Below are 20,217 nucleotides of genomic sequence, written 5' to 3' on the forward strand. Positions count from 1 at the left end.
ATGGGTACTTGAAAAGAATGTATATTCTCTGTTAGGTTCTAAATTTCTTTTAGTCTAGCTGTCAAATGCTTCATATTACTTATTTTGGTCTACTTGAGCTATTGATTTCAGAAAAATAGCTTCCTAATATAATTGTGGATCTATCAATCAGTTTTTCCATATGTTGGATCATTTTCACTTTCTAATATTCCAAAATATTATTAGAATATTAACACTCATAACTATAATATTTTTAAATTAAAAAAAAAATTTTGGTGATACTGGGGATTGAACCCGGAGGTCATCTAACTTTGAGCCAAACACCCAGCCCTTTTTATTTTATTTTGAGACAAGGTCTTGCCAAATTGCCAAAACCAGCCTTGAACTTGTGATCTCCCTGTCTTTTAGCCTCCTAAATAGTTGGGATTACAGGCATGCACCACCATATCCAATTTATAATATCTTCTTGTTTTTTATTATACATTTTTGTTGGTGCATTATAGCTGTACATTGTACATAATGGTGGGATTTTTTTTGTACAAATTCATACATACACACAATATATATAATTAGGCCAGTGTCACTCCCCAGCACTTCCCCCAGCTCCCCTCTTCCTCCTCCATTATCCCTTTGCTCTGTTCTAATCCTCCCTTTTCAATGGGAATCCCCCGCCCCAATCCTTTCCCTTTTCCTTCCCTAGCTTCCACATGAAAGAAAACATATGATTCTTTTTTAATAAGTTTTTAATATTTATTTTTTAGTTGTAGGTGGACACAATATCTTTATTTTATTTTTATGTGGTGCTGAGGATTGAACCCAGTGCCTCGTGCAAGCTAGGCGAGCATTCTACAACTGAGCCACAACCCAAGCCTCTGATTCTTTTTTAAATAATGAGTTTATTAAAGAATGTTAAGAAGGCAACAACTTTTGTCATTAAAAAAATTATGTTTCTTTATGCTATATAACAATGGTAATGTAAGAGAATATAGTTACAAGCTTCTTTTTGCTGGAATTCTCTCATAGTACAGTACAGTGTAATCATTTATGCAATGCTAGAATAAATTTTTAAAAAGTCTCTTCTTTGCTTCTCTTCAAAAAGTGATGAATAATAACAGAAGATGGCCTGAAAAAGTCCATTTTTTAAAATTTATTCTGTAGTATTGGAGCCAGTATTTTTACCATCACAGTCTACAATTTTCACTTTATCCATTTTAATAAGTTCTGTCACCTCTCTGAATTCAACATCATGCAATACAAGTCTACACATTATTGCAGAATCTGTATGTATTTACAGAACCTCTGAAATTGACTCTGTTCCTGACCCTCTGAGCCAATGATAATTTATAGCCTTATCAAACTGAAGCAGAACTTGAAGGGCAAGTTGGGGGGATGATCTGTTGAGACTATATGAGCTCATCTAGGCTCTCCTGAAGACTGTTCCCCAAAGTGGTATTTCTGTATAACTAATAGGCTGATTCCATAGTTTGGTTATTGTGAATTGTGCTTCTATAAACATAGACATGCATGTATCATTTTAATATGATGATTTTAATTCTTTAGGATAAATACTAAGGAGTGGTATAGCTGGGTCATGTGGTGGTTCCACGCCTAGTCTTTTGAGAAACCTCCATACTGATTTCCATAGTGATTGTACTGATGTGCAGTCCTGTTAGGATGGCCTTAGGCCTAAGCCTAAGCAACTCCATTTTAAAAACTTAATTTTAAAAGACTTGCAGGCACACTCACAGAGCCCTCCAGTATGCCCCCAGGCAAGTTACTTCCCCTCACTCTGATAACAGAGTGAAGCCCCTGGCAGGCTGTCCTCGCCTGATAAGAGAAAAAGGTGAGAAGGTCAGGGTGGAGACCACCAGACCAGTTGGTGGTAAATGATGTCACTGAAAAATCTGGTGGTAGCTGATAAGGATTGGAAGGGGGGGTCAAAAGCCCCCAAATTTAGTGTACATCATAGAGCAAATAAACAGGGATTCAGCCAGCCGAAACAAGGATGCACTTTTTATTTCCTTGCCTAATTGCTCTGGCTAGAATTTCTACCACTATATTAAATAGGAGTAGTGAGAGTGGACAAACTTGGTTTTATCTCAGAGATGCAAGGATGGTTTAACATATGTAGATCAAGAAGTGTAATTCATCACATAAATACAAGTTAGGACAAAATCACCTAATCTCTAAAGAGATACAGAGAAAGTGTTTGACAAAAATTCAACACCTATTCATGATAAAAACACTGAAGAAACTAGGAATAGAAGAAACTTATCTCAACATCATAAAGGGTATAATGAAAAACTCAAAGCCAACTTCATAGTAAATGGGGGAAAACTGAAAGCATTTCCTTTATATTCTGGGGAAAGACAAGGATGTCCACTCTTAGTATCTAACTAGTGGCAGATAGCTTAAATATACATTTTCTGTTTCTTATACATATCTCTTTCATTTTCTTTTGCAACAGTGCATCTTTGAATACCTTTCAGAAATGAGGTATCATCTTTCCATCACATTTCAATGCTAGGTTCTAGGTATATTTTCTTAGACTCATATTCATTTCTTTTAGAATTTTGAAGACATTGCAGTCTTCTTGACTAGTATTTAGTGGCTGTCAGTCAAAGAGACATCTGATGTCATTCTTTATCCTAGAGAATTTGCTACTTACTTTTTTCTTTTTTTTTCACTGCAACTTCCCTTTCCCAGATATCAGGAAGTCCTCTTTCTATTTTTAATCGAATAATATACAGTAAAGTGCACAAATATTGAGAGTATAATTTTACATTTACATATATTCACCCATGTAACCACCAGCTAGATTCAGAGAAACAGCATCCCAGAAGTCTCCCTCATGCCGCATTTCCAAACAATAAAGCATCCATCCCCAGATAAGTAACCATTGTTCTATTTTCTGTCACTATAGAAAAGTTATTTTTTTCTTGAATCTTATATAAATGACATCATAAAGTATATACTTTTTTGTATCTGGTAGAAACCATGTTTTAATGTTCTTTCCAAATAGAAACTTGAGGAGAAACTGGAATTCTGGATGGAAAAATTTGATAAAGACACAGAAATGAAACAGAATGAATTAAATGCTCTCAAGGCTGCAAAGGCCAGTGACTTAACACACCTTCAAGACCTAGCGAAGATGGTAAGGAAGAAGTGGACAGGTGGTCCGAGAAGTGGTGGTAGCTAAGCTACAGTAGTTGGGGATGCTTTTTTTTTTTTTTGGTCAGGTAGAGGTGTGCATGTAAACTTGGTAGGACTGTCCTTAGAGGATGATGATGGTGATGATGGACAGTAATAACAGCTAGTATTTGTATAGTGCTTACTCTGTTTCAGGCACTGACTATTGTGGCTGTTTTAAGTACAACTTGCTTAAATCCTACAACCCTGCAAAATACATAGATATTGTACTATTCTACTTTATGGTCTCTGAAGACAATTTATAACTGATTTCTTTTTTTTAAATTTTTTTGTCTTAATTGGTTACACATGACAGTACAATGACCTTGACATATCATACATTTGAATCACATGGGATACAATATCTCATTTTTCTGAGTATACAGAAATCACACTGGTCATGCATTCACATATATACACACAGTAATAATAGTGTCTGTTTCATTCTACTATCCTTCCTATCTCCAAAATCCCTCCCCTCCCCTCCCACCACTTCTCTCTCCCTAATCTAGGGTAACGCTATTCTTTTTTTCCCCTCACATCTTCATACATGTATTTTGTATAACAATGAGGGTCTCCTTCCACCATCCATGGAGTTCCTTTTTTCCCTCCCTTTCCCTCCCACCCCTCTTTCCTATGTAGAGGTAATCTTCTCATGCTCTTCCTCTCTTCCCCATTTTGAATTTCTCTGATTTCTAAAAAGCTTTCTTATGTTTTTATTAATGAATGAGTGTAGAGGTTCCTAAACTTCTCTTTTAAAAGAGCCATTTAAATAAGCATATTATACCATTTTAAAAAAAAACTAATTATTTTGAGGTCACTATTTACACATTTGAGTTAATTACTATTTCACTTTTCTGAAAGATTTTTAAATTTAAAATATCAAACTGAAAAAAATTTAATGTAAATATCCTAAGAATCTAGGAAGTTTTTTTCCTTTGGTTTATGTTTAGATCTATTAAAAGTACAGAGTTGACTGGGCCAATAGCTTAGTCAAGACCACACTGTAACAAATGATTAATGTCTGCTTTTGTAGATAAGGGAATATGAACAGGTCATCATCGAAGATCGTATAGAAAAGGAGAAGACCAGGAAGAAGATAGAACAGGATGAATTGGAATTGAGGAGTGCCATAAAGGTAGAAAACTGTAGTTAGCATTTTGGGGTCATGTCAGTGCCACAGCTGGTATAGGAATGAAAGCATTCTCATCCATTATCAAATACATAGCAGCTTTCTATGGAACAGATCTGAAGAGAAACAAGGCTTTTTGTTCTTATTAGAATTTGTCAACAGTCCATAGAGCAGAACAGGGAGACAGGTGACTTAGAAAAGGACACACCACAGCTCTTATTCTAGAGCAAAAGAGATAGGTGGTTGGCAGTGGGAGCAAAATCTAGATCCACAGGGCAAATTTGGGAATACTACTTCTAACCAAAACCAGTTCTTGACACAGTGATTCTTTTGAATCGCCTATTGTTTCTCAAAAGATGTTTTTAAATAAGCAGAGACTATTTGCTATGTTCTGATATAAGCTGCTTTCAAAAAAAGAGATAGGCAGGTTAAAGAAGAGACATTTTAGTTATATATGAACTAGTGTGTATGTTAGTAATGACAAAATTAGAAGGTCACAGATTCTGGGAAATATTTTCAAGAAAACTGTAATATAAAAATATGATCAGCTGGACTGAAACTGCTGTCTGGAGAATCATCCATCTCTCTGAAAGAGGAGCATCTGCCAAGAGCCTAGGGGGCAAACTATAGTTTGGCTTATATATTAGAGGATGCACTAAAAAAGGAAGCTGTAAAGGACATTCAGATATCCAAACCCAAGATATATAATTAGCAAGTATTTATCAAGCTTCTATGGGGTTTTCCAATTTGTCAAAATTCTTTTAGAGTATAAATGTAAGAACTAGCTGGAGACTACTTTTGTTTTAATTAGTAGATTTGCTCCTAGTTCTTAGGGCTTAGTCTGATTTTAAAGTAGCTTAAGCCAGGCGTGGTGGTACACACCTGTAATCCTAGTGGCTCAGGAAGCTAAGGCAGGAGGATCCTAAGTTCAAAGCCAGCCTCAGCAACAGTGAGGTGCTAAGCAACTCAAGGAGACCCTGTCTCTAAATAAAATACAAAATAGGGTTGGGGATGTGGCTCAGTGGTTGAGTGCCCCTGATTTCAATCCATGGTACCCTCCAAAAAATAAAGTAGTATAGACTTTATTTTTGGTCCTAGGAATTGAATCCCTAAGTTGCTTAGGCCTTCACTAAGTTGCTGAGACTGGCTTTGAACATGTAATAATCTTGCCTCAGCCTCCCTAGTCACTGGGATTATAGGTTTATGTCACCACACCTGGCTTTAAATTCTTTTTGAAAACAAGAGGATTGACCCTTTAGTGAATTCCTAAAGATAAGAATGGATGTAGTGGTGCATGCTGGTAATCCCAGCTCCTTAGGAGGCTGAGGCAGGAGGATCACAAGTTTGAGGCCAGTCTCAGAAATTTAACAAAAGACTTTCAAAATAACAAAGGGTTGAAGATGTAGCTCAGTGGTACAGCACTTACCCAGTATGTGCAAGGCCCTGAGTTCAATTCCCACTCAACACTACAAAGAAAGAAAACAAAACAAGAAACCCCCCGCCAAAAGACAAAATACCAGGAAGTCTATTAAAGTTGTCTAGACTTATTCATACATTTTTGACAGAGTCTAACATCTCTTTTGGATCAAGTCATTGTTAGGTATGGGAAGCTTGGACCTTCATAAGGGAAGCAGTACCAGGGAGTCATGTTTCTGATATGAAGGAACAACTGGCCTAATCTGATTTAATTTTACTCCAGAAGAACTTTGCTTTTGAGGCCATGGCTGAAGCTCTGAGTCCTGCACAGTATGGGAGCCTTAGTAGTGATAGTGTGCCTGGAACTTCCATGTCTCAGATGGAAACCACTCTGATATAGGTTACTGTGTTGAACAATCCCCTTCGGAGAGTCAGGCATACTGAGTTGTACTTCTTCCCATTTCTCTTCTAGCTCCAGGCATGGTGGCGAGGCACTGTGGTAAGGAGGGAAATTGGAAGTTTCAAAATGCCTAAAGACAAAGATGATAGCAAGGATGCAAAAGGTAAAGGTAAAGGTAAAGGTAAAGGTAAAGGTAAAGGTAAAGGTAAAGGTAAAGACAAGGACAAACGAAGAGGCAAGAAGTGAATAAGCCACCTTTTATCCCTTCCTGTGATGTTCTGGAGATGAGAAGGAAGACTTGGCCATCACAAATACTTCACTACAGGTTGTTTATGCAGACATAAACAACAGTTTATGCAGATCGCCAGATGATTTCACTTTGTATTAGTTTTCAATCTGTGAATTAGCTATTGAATTTGTGTTTCTTCATATTTTGATTTTGATGTGAAGAACAGTTTTGAGTAGACTTGTAAAGATCTTGGTCTTCTCACCAGAAAAGAGTTCTTGGGCTTGGTTACAGTGATGCATTAAAACTTCAGTAATTCCTGTAATGTCTCAGATTCTGATTTTTTTCTAATTTGTCTAAAGTGAAAAAAACTCATATGAGCAAAAGTGAAGTATTTGCAGAAATTACAAGGTGATGTTTTATAAAGTCATGTAGCATAACATACACATGGTAAAATATAATGAGTGTTGATTCCTCTCTTTAGATTTTTTATTATCACTTTAGTGTTTTCATGGCTGGTGGTGGCATGGAATATACACCTTATGATGATAAACTGTTCCCACAGCTTTTCTGGGAATAAGTAGGGATATAAGTTATAAATACAAGATTGAAGTGGAATGTTAGAATACATAGCCCACAAATGGTAAAGATGAGGTACAGGTTTTCTGGAAGACTAATTTGCAGTATGTAAAAACCCAGCCTATGCCTGACACATAGTAAAGCTGTCATTCTCCCTCTTAAAAAACAATAAGACAGGGCTGGGGAAATAGCTCAGTTGGTAGGGTGCTTGCCTTGCATGAACAAGGCCCTGGGTTCAATCTCCAGCACCACAAAACAAACAAACAATGAGACCATGAGGTCATTCTTGCCTTGATTAATTAAAACAAAATATTGGGTACAGTGCAGCTGATCATTTCTGAGAGTAAAGTTGTCCTAATGTGTCACATATTTCATGAATTAATCCTTCTGTCCAGCTCTAATTATAGGGAAGTCTTGATATCTCCACTTCCTTAGGAAAGTAAATTTTAATTTCAAAGGCCTATTTTAATAAAATTATGTTCATTGGTGTTCCTTCAGAGAATTTAGAGACACCCTTTCCTTGATTCTTCTTTGCCAAAGAAACCAAGCTACTTTAGATACGCACACTTTCAAATGTTTATTACAAGTTACTAAAGTGTTGGTTTTTATTTTAATGTCAATGTGTAAGGTGACATACAGGCAATTTAAAATAACATACATGATATCGACATATTTATACTTAGAACTTATGCAATATATTTACATACAAATATAGGACAATGTTTTACAAAATCTTTTACTAATTACATGTTTGTAACATTTTCAGAAATAAAATGAAATCTGCTGTAAACCATCTCACTGCAATGTGTATATAAAAAAGGCTTCTAAATATCCATGTTTTCCTTCATTTCTATAACCACTTAAGAACTTAGTTTAAAAAAAATTCATCAGACTCATCAGTATCATCACACATCATTAGTCACTGCTGACTGGAGGAAGCAAGAGAAATTACAGACTCCTTGATTAGGTGTAAGGCTGTATTTTAGAAAGCTGTTAAAGAAAGTGACCTAGTACTAAGCCTTTTCCTACTCTGTATTCTAGCCAGATAAAATCCCCTCCTCCCACGAGATGTTTCCAGACCTAGTTATTACAAGAGAATATTGGTTTGAAGTGTTTAAGCAGAGATGCATTTCGAACCCTGGAAACTGCTGACATAAAATCTCTGTGGGTGGCAAGGGCTGCACCAGGTAGGACTTGGTCTGTTCACACTTCCAGTAGTGGGAAGGTCACTGCTTCAGGTTGGGAAGGAGTGTGACAAGGCTACTTTCATCTTACATTGGAGTCTAGCAAGGTTGAATGTTAAACTGAATTGTTCTTTCCAGTTTAAAATCAATACTTGATATTTTTCTTCATTCTCAGTCAAAACTGTACATCATTTTTTCTAATAATTCAAATACAAATTTGAATTAGCTTGATAAAAATACACCAAGGTTTCATATTATGTGCAAAATCTGAAATAAGTTGAAATCTAGCTCCACTTATTCCTATAGAAAAATTAGTTGCAGATATTGCAAGTGCTACATTATGTAATATCTTCTATACTTATGCACCATATAATATGTTAAAGTCTACAATTTGGAGATTGTACTGAGGTTTAATGGTTCAACGTTGACTAGAAGGAAAAATATCTGTAGTTAAAAAACACAGCTAAACAAGTTATATGGTTGGTGAGTCTATTTGGAATTGTAACTCTAATGGGGTCTGGCTTAAGCACTTATGACATTTTTACTTTTGTTCTGTGAGGACCTCGAAGGATTGGGCTTTGGAGTTTAGGTGTTTTATGTATATATGTAACATATCCATATATATCCAGTGCCAAAATATATATGTATATACACTTGTGTGTATATATGTATATGTATGAATGTATACATACTTATGTGGTTTAAACTTGAATTAAAGGCTCCTGGTTTTGTGTCGTATACATATACATGTATACACATACATACATATGTGTGTGTGCATATATATTTTTTGGTATTGGAGACTGAACCCAGGGATGCTTTGCTCCTGAGCTACATCCCCAGCCCTTTTGATTTTTGAGACAGGATCTCACTAAGTTGCTTAGGGCCTTGCTAAGTTGCTAAGGCTGGTCTTGAATTTTGAATCCACCTGTCTCAGTCTCCTAAACTACAGGGATTACAGGCGTGCACCACTGTGCCCGGCTATGGTACATAATTTTAAACTTGGACAAAATGGTAATGTTCTAATGAACCCAAATCTGTGCAGGAATAAGGAAAAAACAAACATTATTTTGACCAAATACTCAAAATGATTTTGTCCAAAACTATTTTTAGATGCTGCATTCACATGATAAAGAAGGAAAACATTTATGTTAAATGCATGCAATGATAAAGAAAATCCAAAATAGTTAATAAGTAGAGAAAAAAAATCCCTATATAACTAGTATCTTTACTTACTCTATTTATCTGGTTTACAAAGGCAGTCAACAGCAAAAGATATCGCTGACAACTAAAAAGGGCTCAAAATACAGGGAAGAAAAACCTATGTGGTTTAAACTTGAATTAAAGGCTCCTGGTTTTGTGTTGTGTGAGCCAGTGGTCCTTTCCCTCCACCCACAATTGGGTATATAAGGCACTAATGGTGGAGCTCAGTGAGGGTAAGACAAAGACAGGAAGCAGTTTTTAAGATGCCCTAAGTGCTTTCTTTCAGTCATGGAAACTGGCAGTTAACCTGTAAGAATATAAAGAATGTGGCTTTTTTCTTCCTTTTCATTTGCTTTTTCATAATCTTCCATTAGATGGGGAGCTGGATGTGTTACACTGCTGTGACTGGAATGTGTCTGCAGGTCCAGGTGTCCTGGGAGCAGCTTGGGGCTAAGGGTGGCTCATTGAAGTTCATGCAAATGATTCAGAGTGGTACATGTTACCAGCTTAAGGACTTGGAATCCCAGGATAGAGTGCTTATTTGTTTAGATAATAGCAGGATGATGCATAGAACCATCCTCAGGAAGAAGTTGATGTAGTAATGGGCTGGAGTTGGAGGGAGGCTTAGTACACTGGCTTCAAATACAACAGTATCGTTTCTCTGTTTAGGTATTTAAAATCTAGGCCTTCTATATTATTTGAATTTTGCCTTTAACAGAATAGTCTATGTCATCATAATACAGCTTTTGATTTTTAAATGTGGCTTAAAAATGCAGGGGGCAGGCAGTACCTCCATAGAACCACACAACTATCTGGCTTGGAGCAGAAGTCTCCACTAATTAAAAATGGGAATGTGTTGAAAATGCAGATTTCCAGGCCTCACCCCAGACCTAGTGAATGTGAATCTGTATTTTAACAAATGCTCCAGGAAATTCTAAATGCATAGCTGTTTAGAATTCAGTGAACCCTAGATGTCTTGGGAACTGGTAAAGATAATAGCATGTCTGTGCCTTCATGAGAGCCAAATATCTTAGAAGGTATTTGCTGTGGTGTTTGAAATAAGCCTCTAGGAAAGCACAGCCAGTTTAGACTTCAGTGTTGGGTTCTCAATAATGAGAAGTTTCATGTGAGAAAACCAACTGGGTCTTAACCAAAAAAAAAAAAAAAAAAAAAAATCAGTGGAAATGGACATAACCTCCCCTAAAATGGAGAAATGAAGTAAAACATTCCTGGTAGGAATCATGGAAACAGTTCCTTCTAAGAACACGTTAAGAGCTTTGTTTGATATCAGACGGCTGACAGCAGCAATCTCGTTGTCCTGCTCCTTGTTTGGGTCAGGCCAATGCCAAGGTCCTGGGAGTCCTTAAACAGCAGATAGTTGGTGCTGCTGCTGCTTGGGTGGTGCAAGTTCCAGGAGAGCCTGGACGGTCACTGCCACCTGGCTCAAACCTTTCTCTTCTAAAATGTGGAGAGGCAAACATAATTGCTCCTGAAATGGGACAACGTAACATAAAACAAAACAAAAGAGAAAAAGGATGAACATCACTTCTAGAACTAAAAGTAAAAAATAAGTAGTTCTCTACCTCATAATAATCAAGTGAGATATGAAAAGTCTGTACTTGAGAAACTGACCTCTGTTATATGAGTTAGATAGAGACGGTGCCTGACACTGTCACTTTATTAACACAACTAAAAGTACATACAGAACATTTTCAAAACTGGAAAATTGAGAAGCAGCATACATTTATACATACAACAGAGGAAGAATAGTATGCTATGGAGTGAAAGCAATATCCTTTATTGCTGATAAGCAAAAGCCCAATGGGCAGGTGAAAAATAATAAAACAAATTCCAAGTTATGAGATGGCTCAAGCCTAAAAAGATACAACATTTTAGGAGAAAGCACTTTCGGGATTACATGACATGGGAATACAAAATGGCTCATGATGTAACTTAGACTGCATGAAAAGGGGAAGCCCACTAGCTACATTATAATTCTGATTCTGGGTTCTCAGGTCAGGCAGGGATAAATGGAAGAATTAAGTGTATCTAAACTCTTTTGAGATTTAGATGTATTTGAGAAACTCTCCCCTAATTTTGGATAGGTCATAGAAGGCCCAGTCTGAATTAGAAATCTGAATTACAAAATTAAAAAGGAGTTGTATTTAAAAAGGTAATGTATCATAGCCTGGAATTTAATGAGTTAACTACACTGGTATTATGAGAGCTTAGTCACTAATAATGACCAATATGTGAAAAGTGTTTACAAGTTTGCTAATTGTTTTTGCCTCATTAACTTGTTTGGTTAATTCTTTTTTGTAAATAAAGAACAGAAAAAGGCAATTCTTTTTTTTCATAAAAATTATCATTGGGAGGGCTGGGGTTATGGTTCAGCTGTGTGAGGCACTGGGTTTGATCCTCAGCACCTCATAAAAATAAATAAGCAAAATAAAGGTATTGTGTCCATCTATAATTTTAAAAAAAGTTTCATTGGTATTTCTCTTTAGGCTAAATATTCAGGAAAAAAAAAACGGAAAAAAAAAGAAAAAAGAAATTGCTCTCCAAAAAAAGAATTCTGGTTCCATTAAAAGAGAAGTTATAGTATTTATTAAAGAAAATAACAGGATTTTTCTCTGCTTTCCATTGGCACTCACTATATTACTAGAATATTTTAAAAAACCAGTGGTAATAAAATATATAGTAAGTATTTATTTTTGAGGCAGTTATAGGTACTTGTGCTCCATAATTACTTTCTTTTTTAAATATTTTAATAAAAACAAGGTAATTGTAATCTTTTGACTGAATAGAACTTAGCAACTTTGTAGAAATACTTTGAAAAGGACTGCAAGTATGGATTAGCTGTGTTTAAAAATGAACTTGCATGGTGTTTTAGCTTCTGGAAAAGCATTTCCTTCAGGACTGTTTAGGGGCTCTCTTGTCAGCAGCACTCTGTATGTAACCTGTACGGCCCCATGGTTCACACTTTTAGTGGCTCATGCTTTCTAGACACACAACTAACTTCCAGCTGCTTAGAGGGAATGGTGTGTGTTCTCAAGACAATACACAACTGATTTCCTAAACCACACATGAGCATGTGTGTTTTTTTAACAGGTGATTTTTTTAAAGGGACAAAACTCTGAGAATAATCATTGACTAAGACATCTTAAATATAAAACAAGCCCAAACTAACCCCCCAACTCTGGAAGGCACTACTGTAGAAAACTGAGGTTATCACAGTGTTCAATATTTCGGTATTAACATTACACGGTCTTTAAAAGTGTTAAAATAACTGCCCTATTTAATGTGGAAGAAAACCAAGCAATCAGACCCACAGGCTGAATTCTTCAGCAGCATGTTACATTCCTTGCAATCTCCCTTCATACTTTTGTTAACAGAGTTCAGAAGATTTCTGAAGGTTCAGAAACACCATTATGAGAATTAGAATCTGAATAAGGTCTATTAGCTCATATACTAAGTATTCTGAAAGAGAGACAATATTTATTGATGGGGGCACAGAACAAAGACTGCAGCTGAATACTTTACCTGCCAAATGCTTCAATTTAATCTCCCCAACAGCCTATATACAAATTCACCTATAAGGATGGTTCAAATATATTAGAATTTACATAAATCCCAAATAGCGTTCTAGAAGTGAACTTTGGTTACATTTAACAAGCAAAGTTACTGTGGACAAGTATCTACTCCTGCTTGATGTGTACTGCATATATACATATTTGGCTCAGAACAGCAATTTAGGGACCTATATGATCTTTAAACTGAACATTATGACCAAATTAAAATTATTAACATTACATGGCTAGCACCTTCCAATGTCCAGAAATTATAGCCATAGAAAGATCTTTAAGGGCAAATTCAGGATTTTGGGGTTGTAATATAAGTGACAAGGTGCCCCCAATCCAGAAGGGTGCCACTGTTTTCCTCATGCTCAGTAACTCACAGTTTTAATACTCAAGTAGTGTTAAGTATGGAAAAATGGCCAGATGGACATTTTATTTTGTCATTTGGAGATAAAGTTCTGTGTCTCACATTTCTAACCACAGAATCAGGATTGAATTAGTATAAATGCACTGGCATTTATGATAAGAGAAACAAGGCCACAGGGCAGGAGAATGGATAAATGACCAGGAAAGAAAATGCTAGTCCTTTATTCACTGTTAGCCATCATTAATGCTTACTAAGGTGACAGGCTGCTCACCTGGACCTGGAAGGACTTATCTACTAAGGTTAGCTCTCTGAAGGCCAGGGCAGGGAGAAATATGTAAATAATGTGTCTTCGTGAGCAACAAACCTCCTTTGCCAAGTACAGGAATGAAGTGGAGAATCACTGGAATACAATCTTTCAGCTACAGGGGGAGGACCCAGTAATAAAGCATACAGAGAGTTAACATTAAAGTACAATAAAATGCCACAAAGCCCAGAAGTTGGATAGACAGACAGACAAAACTGGATTCTTCTGAATGTGCCCCAAGAGAAAGTAGTGTTTCAACAGTTCTTTTAACGCTGAGATTTAGCTGAAGGATGTCGGAAGGGGAACAAAGAATGTCCTGTCCAAATTGTGAGCAGGAAAGGAAAACAGAAAAACAAAGTCAGTGGATCAGAAATGCAGATTTGAGTATAGAATTCAGTATGATCATCTCAATCACATTCAAAGGTACACATCCTGTAACGTTTTTATTTATGATGAATAAAATGCTAAAAAGCAAAACTACAATCTTCTTTGTATAGAGATTGATTTACTACTAGATAGTATAATAAAATTTGCTTATCTGCTTATTGGTGACTAGTATGAACATTGAGGATACACTGAACGGAACTGGATGCTGGCTTAGAGTCGTGTGAAGCCCGAGAGTGGGAGGGCCTTCGTAATTATTCTTCCCTCCCCACTAGTGAAGAAGGAAATGGCAGAAAGCACAGACAAAAATTGGGGTGGGCTGAGCAGGAGGAACTTTTCATGGGAAGTCAGGTAAATCAAGAGGGTTCAAAGAATGAGGAGAGCTAATAAATAATTAGGGGACATTTACCACCTAGCAGCCAAGTGTGATGAATGACTTGAAGTTTTTCTAAATATCAGTCAAGTCCAAGCCTAATTCACTAATGTACAAAATGACTACAGAGCTGCATGGGGCCTTGGAGATCTCTGCCATTTCAGAGATTATTAAATAAATAAAAACGTTAATGGACTCGACAAAAAGAAAAATATTTATTAACACATAACATACAATAACTCTTGGATATACGATACTGGACTCAAATATAAGTTCTTATCATCAACTAAAGTTTTTCTGAGCAACATTTAATAAAAACATAGTAATACAGTGAATAACCATATACTCAACCTCATCAGAGGATTTAAAGTCACCTAATCTTTCATAGTTCATTCATAATTTAACTTGTATAATGCTTTAAGAAAAATTGTTTTTCTCTATACATATTACCTGGGCATAGAATCTGTCAGATGTTAATAATATTAAGTTTTCTGTTTAAAATTTTCAAAAGCAGTCATCATGATTAAATACACAATTTTCTTTTCAAGTCCAACAGAGCAAGTGAGGATGCATAAGTGAAGGCCAGAATGCCTAGAAATATAGTAGGACAAAGGAAGAAGAGGAGATAGAGGGTGGCAGAGGGATCTGAGAATGCCCATTGGTATTTAAACCAGTTTGTGTATTTATTCATTTTCCCTTAGTTTGTCTAGACAAATGACTAATTTTTTAGCAAAAGTTGCAGTGTAGCAGGAAGCATCTAAAATTGGTGGTGGTGGTGGTATGGTGACAGGGACTTGGGTGGAAGGCAAAAGGGGAGAAGGAAGTGGTGGTCTATGTGGAATGCCCATTTCCTCTTTCTGGTAGAGGAGGAAGGATGTGTTAAGAACTCCAGTCTGACCACTTTGGAAAAAAATCCAGTCTTTTAAAATTATATTTTTTCTATCTGTACCTGGTTGAAATGGCATAGCTCTGGTACAAACAGAGGTTGCCAGCTCATAATAAATACATTAACCAATGCTTGGAAAATGCTGACTAAAATGCATATTTATTTGTTTGTTGAGTACTGGGGATTGAATCCAGGGGTGTTTACCACTGAGCTACATTCCAAGTCCTTTTTATTTTTTATTTCAAGACAGGGTTTTGCTAAGTTGTTTAGGATCTTGCTAAATTGCTGAGGCTGGCTTCAAACTTGTGATCCTCTTGCCTCAGCCTCCCAAGTCACTCGGATTACATTAGTGGGTGCTCCCATGCCTGGCTTAAATGCATGATTTGAGGTACACTGTTTTTATACTTTGTTGCATGATGGAATATTCTCAAAGAATTCCAGGTTAGGGATTTTAAATGTGAGAGAGAAGATGGGTCTATAAAGCCCACTGGGAAGGTATAACATTTATAAAAGTTGGTTAACAGTACTTTTAATATAAGTTAAGTCAGCATGCCTTATTTTTTTCCGGTGGCTACCATTCTCTATACCAACCTATATCAGTCAAGTCCAAGTCTAATTCACTAATGTACAAAATGAATACAGAGCTGCATGGCGCCTTGGAGATCATCCAAACCTGCCTTTTCAGAGATTATTAAATAAATAAAAACATTAATGGACTTGATAAAAAGAAAAATATTTATTAACACATAACATATAGTAACTATTAGATATATGATCCTGGCCTCAAATACAAGTTCTTTGAATCTCTTATGCAAAGACACTGTGGTATGGAACTAGAGTAGGTAGTAGGCATGTTTGTATCAGTAGGAATATCTTTGGTACAAAGAAAGGAAGAATTGAATGTTAACATGCACATATGAACATCAGAAACTCTTAATATGGAGAAAAAACATGCCATTTTTTTAGATACCATATGAATGCTCTTTGAATATATTTAAAATGGCTTGATAAGCATTTATAAAACAATAATATTAAAATAGAAATTTTGATTACATTTATTATTATGGAAGCTTCAGTTCTACCTCAAGTTAAAAAGAAGGAGGGAAAAAAAAAAGCCAGCAAAAGAAATAAGTGCAAAATAAAGAGTAGAACAACCATCTATTCAATAAAAGAAAACAATCATGTGAATTCATGGTGGCTAATATAGATGTACTAGGGAGCTGGACTCTTTTCTACTTTGTAACACAAGAAAGAGCTGAAAGAGAAGGTTGTTCACTGGATAAGTGATGCTGTGGCCTTCTCAGTTCCTGGTTAGAAAAACGTATGGTAAACTGGGTGAAGAAAGTCACTGTGAAAACTACTAGAACAGAGCTTGACTCTGAGAGCGATCATGGCATTCTTGATGAGCCCAGTTTCTGACAGCTAATCAAAGAAGGTGATAGAAAAGAGGCAGTTGGACAATATATAACAATTGTAGGGGCCGAGAGTGTGATGCAGTGGTAGTGTATGTGTTTAGCATAAATGCAGCCCTAGGTTCAATCCCCAATGGATCAAATGGCACCAAGTTGTTTATTCCTTTATATGTCTACATATCACATTATTAAATATAATATTCCTTAAGAATGTCATCCTTAGTTACTTTTTAAAAAGATAACTGAATAAACAGTGTATCCAGGTGTTTTCCTTAATTACATCCATAAATTAAGTTTAATTATTTGAACTACTGAAGGGTAAGAATATTAATATAACTGAGAAACTTGGAGGCAATAAATCCTAGTAGCAGAACAGATGCTTGGAAATGGCAAGTTAAACTCTAAGATATTAGAGCTTAGTAGAAAAACTTGTAAAATCTGAATGAAGTCTGTAATTTAGTTAACAGTATTACTGTTCCAATGTTACTTAGTTTGAACAACTGTACCATACCTATGTTAGATGTTAATATTGGTGAAGTATACATAGACACTCTCTGTCCTATTTTTCTAACATTTCTGCAAGTCTAAAATTACTTCTAAATTAAAAATTTTTAGTATTAAAGAAGGTGTTAAAAACTGAAGCCAACTGAAGCATTCTCACTCTGAGATTTTGAAAGACAAATTCTGTTGTTTGTATAGTTTTATACAAGCCAAACAGTTAGTTGGGATGTTTAGGAAAACAGAAAGTTATGTTTCATTAATTACTTATTATAATATAATTATTTAAATTTATATATTTATGATTTCTTTGTGAGGTCCTGGGAAATAAGGAAAACAATAAAAATATTGATCAAAAGAATATCAATTGACTCTTATAACACAATATCATGTTAGTAATTACCAACTTAGTTCAGAGTCCTATAAGTCTATAGTGCATTTCTGATAAGATTTTAGGACTATAATGCCTAACTATTTTAAAAAGGCAACACATACAAAAAAGATAATTTATTACCTGAGGTACACCAATTTTTCTGCAAGCTTCTAGGAAATTCTCCACATTTCGCCTGCATTTTGCCATTGTTAATTTAGGCTATAAAAATAAAAGGAGGAAAATTATAATGTTATCAGGAAAGGTCTAAAAATTTACCAACTTTAAAAATACTCTTGCCAATTGATTCATATATTCACAACACTATAGACTGAGGGGGTCAGTAAACATTTTCTTTAAAAGAGGATCAGATCATAAATATTAGTCTTGAGAGTCATAAGAACTGTTACAAATAATCAATTCTGCTACAGGCTTGAAAATAACCACAGACAACATGTAAACAATTAATTGTGGCTGTGTTCCAATAAAACTTTGCTTATAGAAATAGGTGCTGTCCTGTGGGTAGCTGTTTGCCACTTTTTTTGGGGGGGGGTATACCAGAGACTGAACTCAGGGTCATTTTACTATTGAGCCGCATCCCCAGCCCTACTTTGTATTTTATTTAGAGACAGGGTCTTGCTGAGTTGGTTAGTGCCTCGCTGGCTTTGAACCCATGATCCTCCTGTCTCAGCCTCCTGAGCTGCTGGGATTACAGGCATGTGCCACCAAGCCCGGTTGTTTGCCACTTTTTAAAATAAACATTTTGCTTTAGTTTTGAAAGGTAAGTACTAAACAGAAAAATTTTTAGATGGATAGTTTTAAATTTTATTCTATTTTCAGACAATGTACACTAAATAAATTTAAAAGAACGGCAAAATTAATTACCCATTGCTCATCACTCAAATATATCCACAATTAACAACTGGTTCATTTTTCTTTTAGTATATATTAAATATAACAAAAAAGAAAAAAAACCTCAGAGCTTTACTCATAAATATACTATAAATGCATCATGTTCTCACTCACTGACAACATCTGAATTTTAAAAAACATTTTAGTTTTAGAGGTTAGGGCTGTAGCTCAGTGGCAGAGCGCTTGTCTAACATGTGAGGCACTGGGGTTGATCCTTAGCACTGCATTAAAAACAAACAAACAAAAAAGCATGCTGAACATCTACAACTATAAAAAATTTTGATTTTCAAAGGATGGGTCAGCAGACACAGTGGTACACATTTGTAATCCTAGCGGGCTTGGGAGGTTGAGGCAGGAGGACTGGGAGTTCAAAGCCAGCTTCAGCAACTTAGCAAGGCCCTAAGCAAATCAGCAAGACCCTGTCTCTAAATAAAATATAAAAAAGGACTGGAGTTGTGGCTTAGTGGTTGAGAGCTCCTGGGCTCAAACCCTGGTACAAACAACAATAACAAAAAGACTGGGTCAATTCGGAACCCATTTTCCAAAGTGTGAAAGGTTCCTATAGGAAATTTTTCCAGTTACAACTAGTAAGCTTGTTTTTCTATAAAGATCTCTTATGGCTAGAAATAAAGAGTTATATTAAGTGATTTAAAGTTTCAATCAAGCTTTTCACCTGTGGGTTATCATGAAAGATAATATTAGAAAACAAATATGAATACCATTTTTCAAAATGATTAACATATTCAATTGTACAAATTCATTGGTTGGTTTACAGTATGTTCAAGCATCAGTCAGGAAAGCCAAACGTTTGCATGGAATCATACCTTTGGGTTTTTATTACTATAGTTAACAGATGGAAGTCTATATCATCTTTAGGGGAAAAAGGTTTCATCTGTAAATATCTGGGTTTTCTTCAAAGAATGCCACATTCCCAGCTCTTTTTATATTTTACTGCTTAGGGCCTCACTAAATTGGTAAGGCTGGCTTTAAACCTGTAATCCTCGTGCCTCAGCTTCCTGAGCTGCTGGGATTATAGGTGTGAGCCATCATACCTGGCTGATTCAGATTTTTTTCTCAGGTTGTCTTCCTATTTTATGGTTCATTCAGTGAGCTCTTCCAGCACCGTATTTGTCATTATTTTTTGTTGTTGTTGGTACTGGAGATTGAACTCAGGGGCACCTGACCACTAAGCCACATCCTCAGCCCTATTTTGTTATTTTATTTAGAGACAGGGTCTTGATAAGTTGCTTAGCGCCTCACTTTTGCTGAGGCTGGCTTTGAACTTTGGATCCTACTGCCTCTTGAGCTGCTAGGATTACAAGTGTGTGCCCAGGCCCAGCTGTAATGGTTTTTGATATGGTTCAACAGCATACCTGTAAGAATGTGAATCGTACTCCTTAACACCTACACCTACCAAACAACTAAACAGCATTTTATCAAACATCTTGATTTTCCCAAGATAACAAGAAAGATGAATTAGAACTTAAATGGTTGCAAACACTTAAAAGTTACAGACACATGACTTTCTGATTTATTTTCCTCTCTCCAAATCAGAACATGACAGCACACAATCTTTGTCTGCCCATAAATAAGTTCATCATCTATCTGAATTTTTTTACAATGCTTGATATAAAACCTCCCTTTATAATGAGAAATTCATTTTTCGAATTTGGGGAAAGAAACTGATTTGTGTACTATATCAAGAAACTCTTTTTCAAGTTGTACATACACTGAAATTAGCTAGCTCTCAAAGAATTATAAGAAATTAACATGTATGAATATAGGCATAAAAAAACTGCTACAGTTTTAATTCGTATTTGGTTTT

The 20,217-nt window shown here is 35.8% G+C and overlaps 2 protein-coding genes, 1 non-coding gene and 1 pseudogene across 8 annotated transcripts in view; 1 reads left to right on the forward strand and 3 right to left on the reverse strand.

The window, feature by feature from the left end:
* Drc9 (dynein regulatory complex subunit 9) overlaps positions 1–6,362 on the forward strand; it is a 41,533-nt gene extending 35,171 nt beyond the window's left edge. The window contains exons 9-12 of the mRNA XM_026395594.1: positions 3,002–3,133; positions 4,205–4,306; positions 6,189–6,279; positions 6,322–6,362. Coding sequence (XP_026251379.1) covers positions 3,002–3,133; positions 4,205–4,306; positions 6,189–6,279; positions 6,322–6,362 — 366 coding nt within the window. The remainder of the gene's footprint in view (positions 1–3,001; positions 3,134–4,204; positions 4,307–6,188; positions 6,280–6,321) is intronic.
* On the reverse strand, positions 1,126–1,460 carry LOC113187163 (transcription initiation factor IIA subunit 2 pseudogene; annotated as a pseudogene).
* Positions 6,363–7,488: 1,126 nt separating the features above from the next.
* Lrch3 (leucine rich repeats and calponin homology domain containing 3) overlaps positions 7,489–20,217 on the reverse strand; it is a 123,586-nt gene continuing 110,857 nt past the window's right edge. For 4 of the 6 annotated variants that reach the window (XM_077795358.1, XM_026394247.2, XM_026394239.2 and 1 more), the window contains 2 exons: positions 17,625–17,702; positions 7,489–10,797 (listed from right to left, as the gene is read on the reverse strand). In XM_077795358.1, the coding sequence (XP_077651484.1) occupies positions 10,672–10,797; positions 17,625–17,702 (204 nt within the window). In that variant the 3' untranslated portion in view covers positions 7,489–10,671. Of the gene's footprint in view, positions 13,874–17,624; positions 17,703–20,217 lie in introns of all 6 variants that reach the window. The other 2 variants (XM_077795357.1, XM_026394223.2) reach the window with 1 other exon arrangement.
* Positions 19,940–19,998, reverse strand: LOC113188289 (small nucleolar RNA SNORD43). Its single transcript, XR_003301525.1, has one exon. It is a non-coding gene; the product is annotated as a small nucleolar RNA SNORD43 (small nucleolar RNA).

This window comes from Urocitellus parryii, chromosome 2 (genome assembly GCF_045843805.1).
Source record: "Urocitellus parryii isolate mUroPar1 chromosome 2, mUroPar1.hap1, whole genome shotgun sequence".
Lineage (NCBI taxonomy): Eukaryota > Metazoa > Chordata > Mammalia > Rodentia > Sciuridae > Urocitellus > Urocitellus parryii.